Genomic DNA, 7,214 nt, shown 5'->3' on the forward strand with positions numbered 1-7,214 from the left:
AGCGCTAAGACGGCTAGCGCCGCTATTATTAACATTACTTACTATTATTACTACGCCTATAGATATAACCTTACCTGCACTACGAGCCTAAGGCACCTTTAATTAAAACTTTAATTAAAACTTTAATTAAACCTTTAAGCCGCTTAAAAGATTAAGCGACTAATAGACTAGCTAACTAAGGGCAAAACTATAGAGCTAAGCTAGCCGGGGTCGATCTTGCGGACAATAGGTTACTCCTCGATCTATCTAATCCTTTAAGCGAGGCGAACCTCTACTACTATATTTATAATAGCCTTTATTTATAGAAACTAGACGAGCTGTGTTTTTTCGGAAAAGATAAGATAAGATTAACAATTAAAGGCTACTAAACCTAGCTAATTAGAGCTAGCGAAACTACGAACAATAATAGCCCTCGTAATAATAAGAACAAACCCTCGGAAGCGGATATAGCTAGGTCTTTTAAAGTAGACGTAAAGAACTCGGAACGACATTACTTAGAGCGGAGGCAGTGCTATAATACCCCGTATACCTACCTATTATAGTAGGGAAGGTACGCTCGTATTATAATTAGTCGATAGTCCTTAATTCTTATAGCCTTATATCCCTTTACTTTATTATATATAAGAATAGCGCAGTTAGAGTTAGACATTATATTATATTAGAGGTAAGGTTTAATATAGTTATATAATCGGTAGTTATACGTTCAATTTAGCGCGGACTAAGCGGCTTATTAGGCCTGCTAAGTTAGTAGCAATAGAGGTTGAGACTAGAACAAAGACCGGCTACAAGGGCGCGGCCTTTAGAAAGGAAGCGTATATTAGGACTAAAGAGGTTACACGTAATTGGCATATAACCGGGCTCGAGTAAAGCTAGGGTCTTAATGCCTCAGGTAGGGCTTGGCGCTTAGCAATAGGCCAACTTACCTGCCTTCCTCCCTCTCCTCCTAGCTCCTTATCGAATACTACTCGTACCTACTACCACCCTATCTACCTGCTGATATACCCTTCTCACACCTACTCGTATACCTACAAATTAGTGGATTTCAGGAATTCCGAATGCTTGGATATTCTATTCTACGTTCCGACCGGAAATTCCTATTCCCGCAGGAGGTATACACAACCTTATTCATAATACCTCATATGATCCAACCTCTGCACAGGTTTGGAGTCCCAGTAGCAACATACCCGTACTCACCACCAGGCTTCACGTCATCCACCTGGATTACAGTGTGGCTTATTAGCCTTCTCGCCTTCTCCTGCCCATCCATCTTCCATAATTGACGGTCCTTGGTCGACATGAAGACGAGGGCCACGCCATGTCTTGATAGGCTAACGCCTCGCCGTGCTGTCAGGCTTCAATGTGGGATGGATAATAAGAAGGATCTAGAAAGCGATCGAGCATGGACACCCCCGCCAAGAAGGGTAGAAGTTCTGAAGTAGAATACAGTAGTATAGTCTTTTCCGGCAAGAACAGCGCTGAAAACATGGCCATACGGTAGCAGTTTCACTTTCCTCTCCAGGGATCCTCGCTGGAAGACTTCCCGCGCAGTAGTCCGCTTCCGCTTCCCTTTTCCCTTCCCTTTCCCGACATCGCTGTCGTGCGCGAACGAAGACATCGGTCTTCGCGCCGTAGCTCTCCAGCTGTGGATCCCACTGCGCAGCCTCCTCCGACTTCACCTCGTCTTTTTGGCCCGTGCCACGCGTAGAAGCTGGGAAGGAAGGGACGGATGGTCTTCAAACGAGGCCTGGGGATATGCCAGGACGCTGTTGATTCTGGCAGCTCTGAAAGCTGTGTGTCAAACGTCTCGACCACGATCATGCTTTCAGTATGGAGCATGAAACATGAGCGGTGAATGCGCTGGCATGCAATAATTGCCACCGCCATTGGTGATTCGAAGAGCAAGGCCTAGTGCCAGACTGCTGCCTTGCGAATTTGAGGCTCGCCGGCCTTCCTTGCAGGGGGGGGCGCGGCGGCCAACCGAGATGATAAAATTGGGCCATGTATGAGCCTGCGCGAAGCACTGTTGCGGCGTTGCCCGGCGGCGAAGCACTTCTTCACTTCCCCCCTCCGTCGGCACGTCAACGTCAGACCACACAGCAAGAATTTGATCGCCTGCAGACATTGTGACACCCACAAACGAATTCGAACGCAAAGAAGATGGGCCTTCCAACCACACCAGTCGACGCTGCATCAAGCTCGAACCCAAAACCAAACATCTTTTCGCTACCAGGCGAGTTGCGCAACCACATCTGGCGTCTCGTCTGCCTTTCCGATGGCCCCGTCAATGTTGAAGCACTATGTCTGCCAGACAAACAAAAGCTTCATCAACCCGCAGCCTCGTTCACTTGCAAGCAACTCAGGCACGAAGTGCTAAGCATTTACTACGCCGAGACACAATGGTATCTTGGCAAGATTGGCTACTTCGACAAAGGTCTTCGCCTGCATGACTTCAACTTACGACTGGCGCGATGGAAAGAAATGCTGGGACCGTACACCAAGCACCTGACGCATCTCAGCATGGCTATCGATGGACGCTGTTACAGCGGCGAGGACTTTAGCATACCGGCCGATGTTCAGTACGAGATTGAGGCAGTGCAAGATGGGAAAGTGAGATTTGAGAGGAATGGCACGTCGAGGTGCAAATGTCGACTGAAGCCTGGGGTGGAAACACAAGCAAGCAGGGATGGCGCCGTCTTACTGGAAGTCATGAAGCAGTATTCAGCAAGCTACTGGGAGCCTGTGCTCGAAGGTCACTGTCCCAAGTGTGACTTGAGCAGGCTTGAGACGCTCAGGAGAAGTGGAGTCTCGCATCTGCCGTTGTGGGAGGACATTGTCAGCTGCTAGACACCTGCGCCGCATCTGGCAGAATAAGCCGAACGGTACGAACCCGGAACTTGATCTGATCAAGCCTTCGCCCTTGAGCAGATCATTATGAGCCTTGAGCATTCCCCAGACCTGTTGGGCATGTTTCTCTACACTCTACACCCTTGTTGCCTCGCATCATCTTCGCTGTCCGACTCCCGAAGGCTAGCCACTCAGCGCAAATCTCGGCCCTGCAATGAACATAATAGTTGGCCATTCGCCAGATTTACACATACAAGTCCTGCACTCAAAGGTCATGAGAGAATGGACACGAACCCAGCCGCGACTCCGTCCCTCCTGGCCCTTGCAGCCGAGATCCGCTACCAAATATGGGAATATTCGATACCATCACGCACATCAGTCAGCATTCTCAAACAGGCCTATACCAAGCAGATCCCACAACTCATAATAGCGTCTGAGCCAGATCTCGCACGCGTCTGCAAAGCTCTGCGTCACGAAATTCTCTCAGCATACTACAGCTCCAACGAATTCGTCGTGCGTCGAATCACATTCGGTCCTTCCGACTCCAAGTACCTGCAGACTTACGAGCGGTATCTGCATACGTACGAGCAGTACCTACGAGCGCTGAAGCGATGGCGAGCATATCTATACACCCAGCCCGCAGCGAGGCAATTGAAGAGCGTGAATCTGGGCATGTTCTTGACCATTCGGGACGGGTGCGGAGGATCTTATGATGAGGCGTTTGATTTCATTGTAGCCAAGGCATTGGACGGGCGGCTTTCGTGCAGATTGACGAATTTGCGGGAGGACTTTTGCGTGTGCCATCTTCGGTCAGAAGGCAATGGGATCGATCTCGAGGATGGACGGTGCTTGGTGGATGCTATGATCTTGGCCTGCAAGAGGTTGTATTCTGCTCTGGGCCGCGTGGAGTGCGGAAGCTGCTCGGGACAGAAGCTCGTTCAGATAGAGGAGATGTAGGTTGCCGCTGGTATATCGTTCCAGTGCATGCCCGAGTCACGTCTCTTGATCTTGATGTTTGATGTCTTGATGTCACGTCTCTTGATGTCTGTTGTCTCTCTCTCTGCCACCGTTCTCCTCCGCGAATGCTGCCGATAATGCAGCTCGTGCCGTCCTTCGGACATTGCTCTTACTCTCGTCGCTTTGCTTCTCGCTGCTCTTGGTTTCGATATTATCATGGTTCGACTTTCGGAGGTCCCAGGCCGCCCGTTCCCCGACATTTGAGCAGACTCGTGCTTCGGCCAAACTTCACCGATGACACCACACGTCTTCCCTCTTCCCTCACCACGCGTCGTCTTCTTCTTTCTGCTTCGAGCACGCTGCTGAACCGCACGAGACACATCCTTGATGCAAGCAATCTTTCGACTGCGGCTTCGAGAGCCGCTCGTAACAAGCTTGCGAAATGGACACAGTTACATTCCCGCTTTTTGGACCAGGCGCTTGTTGCGAACACTGACTACCGACGTCGACGTGGACAATGCTCTCAAACATCTTGGCACAATCCGATCGTGGAGTCAAGATGACATCGATACGATGCTACGTCTGCACCAGGAAGGCGCTGATCTCAAGAAGATAGCAGCACAGCTGAACAGAAGTCGCGGTGCGGTAGGAAAGCGGCTTGTCCGTGCTTTGAGGTATGGCAATGTCGTTGCCGTGCGTCCTCGCGAAGCGAAGCGATGGACCGATCAAGATCACGAGCAATTCAGACGGCTGCGAGAACAAGGCAACAGTCTTAGGAACATTGCGGCCGTCCTCGGTCGGTCCTATCAGAGTCTTCAGTCCAGATCAAACGTCGAGAACGAAAGGACTTTAGGCCTTCGTGGTGAACGTGGCCTTCATTCTCGTCGGCCATTCGAGCCGGGAGACTCCGAAAGAATCCATGATATGCGACGCCAAGGTGACTCGTGGAGGAAAATTGCGTCGCTTATGGGCCGTACGATGGGAAGCGTTGGGACGTTTCATGCGACAAATACTGCAAATCAGAGCGCCAAAATCAAGCCGACGTCTAGCAAATTCTGGACGTATGGAGAAGACGAGCTGCTAATGGATCTTAAACGACAGGGGAAGTCATTTGAGGAGATAGCGACCCGCCTTCCAGATCGTACAGCGAAGGCCGCATCATATCGTTATCGCACACATCTGATCCGTTCAGGCGTGGCGAAGAATATGCATGGTAAAGACTGGACACTTGAGGAATTGCAGAAACTCAGACTACTTCGAGGGTCTGGAGTTTCATATGCAGAAATAGCTACACAACTTGGACGCACTATAAAATCTGTCAGTTACAAGTATACTCTGCTGTTCCGCTGAGTCAGCTGCCAGCTATGCGAGCCAAAGGCCATAAGGTAACTGCCACAGGTTGCATCGACCTTGGGCCCGAGGATGCCTTGGTGTAAATACCACTCCTTTAACGTGGAAAGGAACCACGACCACGCCGCAGAACCAGAGCATTATGATCCACTTTCCATCGGGACTCCAGATCGCTGACATCACCAATGACCTGTATCACTTCTCATATCCTGGAACCTATGCAGAGAGCAGGGCAAGGCATGCGTTCAATCACGAGCATTCTATCGCTCTTGCCCACGAACCGTCGGCAGAACACGACTCCTTGATAATTCGTGTCATGCGAAAGCAAGCACTGCTCCTGCCGCTCTATGGTCAGCTCACCAGCTACGAGGCTCCATCTCCTCGACAGCTTGTCCAAATTAGTCACAAGATGGACCTGAGGCTTCATAGGTCCTCCCTTCGCGGTGTTCGACCTGGGGTCTGCCACACGCTGAGCCTCCTCGATTTCAAGCACTACGATATCCAAAAGGTCGGACGCCATGATATCGCTAAGCGCACATGGAAAGCGTGTTATCGCATTGTCACAACCATCGTGCCCTCAAGAGAGACATCGAAATACGATCGCAAACTGGATGTGAATTCACTCGATCTTGACAAGCCAATTGCGCCCTCTCAACCACGCGGCAACGAGTACATTATCTCTTGGTTCCATTTCCATCTAAAGCGGCTCCTATCATCTTGTCACAGTCCGTATGATCGCTGGCAACATGAGGGAAAGTGGAAAACACAGCCGAAGTTCGCTTTCACATACGCGAAGAAATCCGCCAAGCTTGCTAGTCAACAAAAGAGGCGCGATGGGAAGGATTGTGCCGATTCTGGAACGTCGCAGAGTCAACGAACGTTTGGATCAAGATCTTCAATGGCGGCGTTTGGTATAAGATTTCTGCAGTTCTACACTGTATGCTAAAAACCGAGCCGAAATGCTTCTCAGTCTGGACCGCTCAGAATTATCGCTTCCCATCCAGCACGACAGATACGGGGGGACTTGCTGGAGGACCTTGGTATTCTCGAATGATCGAGGCGTAACCTAGGACGTCTGATGAGGGAATAACCATTCTGATCAGTTTCTGGAATGCTGATCATTCTACGCTTGCGATTGACATGGTTGGGGACCAACCAAACTCCATCAGCAGCTGCAGAGCTGTGGTAGATTGCCTCGAAGCGATGCGGCCAGGACAAAGCAGTGTCAAGAGAAGCAGTTGGTCGGGTAGTGACAGGCATGTCGTGCAGCGGCAGCAATGGCCGGCTGGAAGTCGTCGGTGAATGTCGTTGGAAGACGTCTAAGCAAAATTTTCAGCCTCGTGCAGAAAGTAGAAGGCATGTTCTTTAGGTGATGGAATTACTGTGACGATAGCTCCACGCAAACCACAGACCAATGGAAGTAAGAACGGTTGCAATGAGACCAAATGCCAGTTGCGTTGCTGTGTTCTGGTCCATGATTTTTTATTTCGTAGACAACACAGTTGTTCTGATATGGTGACTGCTCTTGTTGAAGTTAATGTGGACGATGGAGGTTGTAAAGCTAAAGGCCCTCTGCATCCGAATTTCGACATGCACCGTCCGTCCCTAGATGTGTTGATGCTTAGCCTGAGAATCGAAAGAGCTGGGCTGGATCGCGGTGCCCTTGGTACAAAGAGGTGTGAAGAAACAGAAGGCTGAGGCTGCAGATGGGTATCGTTTGGCTCGGAGGAAGTATATGAATGACCCTCCAAGATCTAGGATCACAGGAGATGCTTTGTTTATGAATGCGGGTGTGGAGACACCCATAGAGTGCGAGTAGTTGCCTACTTACTTTCTGGAGCAGACAATTGAAGAACAATTCCTCAATAGCGACTTCATGACCAGCTAGACCTATCGGGTCCGAGTAGAAAGCTTTCAAGGCTCGACAGCTTTAATCCGACTAGGCAAATGGTTCGCAAGCTGCAAGTCTTGCATGCTCGTTCGTCATGGCTCGTGGATCCTATCAAATCGAAAAAAGATGGGCAGCGACATATAAGTAAGCACTCGAGGCCGAAATCTGATCC

General features: G+C 50.1%; 2 protein-coding genes across 2 annotated transcripts; one reads left to right on the forward strand and one right to left on the reverse strand.

Moving 5' to 3' along the window:
- Window positions 1-1,121: 1,121 nt before the first annotated feature.
- Window positions 1,122-2,122, reverse strand: MYCFIDRAFT_176319 (uncharacterized protein; the record flags this gene model as incomplete). Its single annotated transcript, XM_007930113.1, has 6 exons — window positions 1,122-1,134; window positions 1,158-1,352; window positions 1,406-1,475; window positions 1,508-1,731; window positions 1,763-1,905; window positions 1,979-2,122. 6 exons carry the CDS (start codon window positions 2,120-2,122, stop codon window positions 1,122-1,124), a joined length of 789 nt encoding a protein of 262 aa, XP_007928304.1.
- Window positions 2,123-2,696: 574 nt separating this feature from the next.
- Window positions 2,697-3,828, forward strand: MYCFIDRAFT_211718 (uncharacterized protein). The gene has a single exon (XM_007930114.1). The coding sequence runs from the start codon at window positions 2,932-2,934 to the stop codon at window positions 3,799-3,801; it is 870 nt and encodes a 289-aa protein (XP_007928305.1). The 5' UTR covers window positions 2,697-2,931; the 3' UTR covers window positions 3,802-3,828.
- Window positions 3,829-7,214: the final 3,386 nt, after the last annotated feature.

This window comes from Pseudocercospora fijiensis, assembly GCF_000340215.1.
Source record: "Pseudocercospora fijiensis CIRAD86 unplaced genomic scaffold MYCFIscaffold_6, whole genome shotgun sequence".
In the NCBI taxonomy this organism is placed as follows: Eukaryota; Fungi; Ascomycota; class Dothideomycetes; order Mycosphaerellales; family Mycosphaerellaceae; genus Pseudocercospora; species Pseudocercospora fijiensis.

What these genes read in the sequence shown, in the direction of transcription:
- MYCFIDRAFT_211718 (XM_007930114.1), top strand. Translation starts at nt 2,932, where the DNA reads ATGAGCCTTGAGCATTCCCCAGACCTGTTGGGCATGTTTCTCTACACT.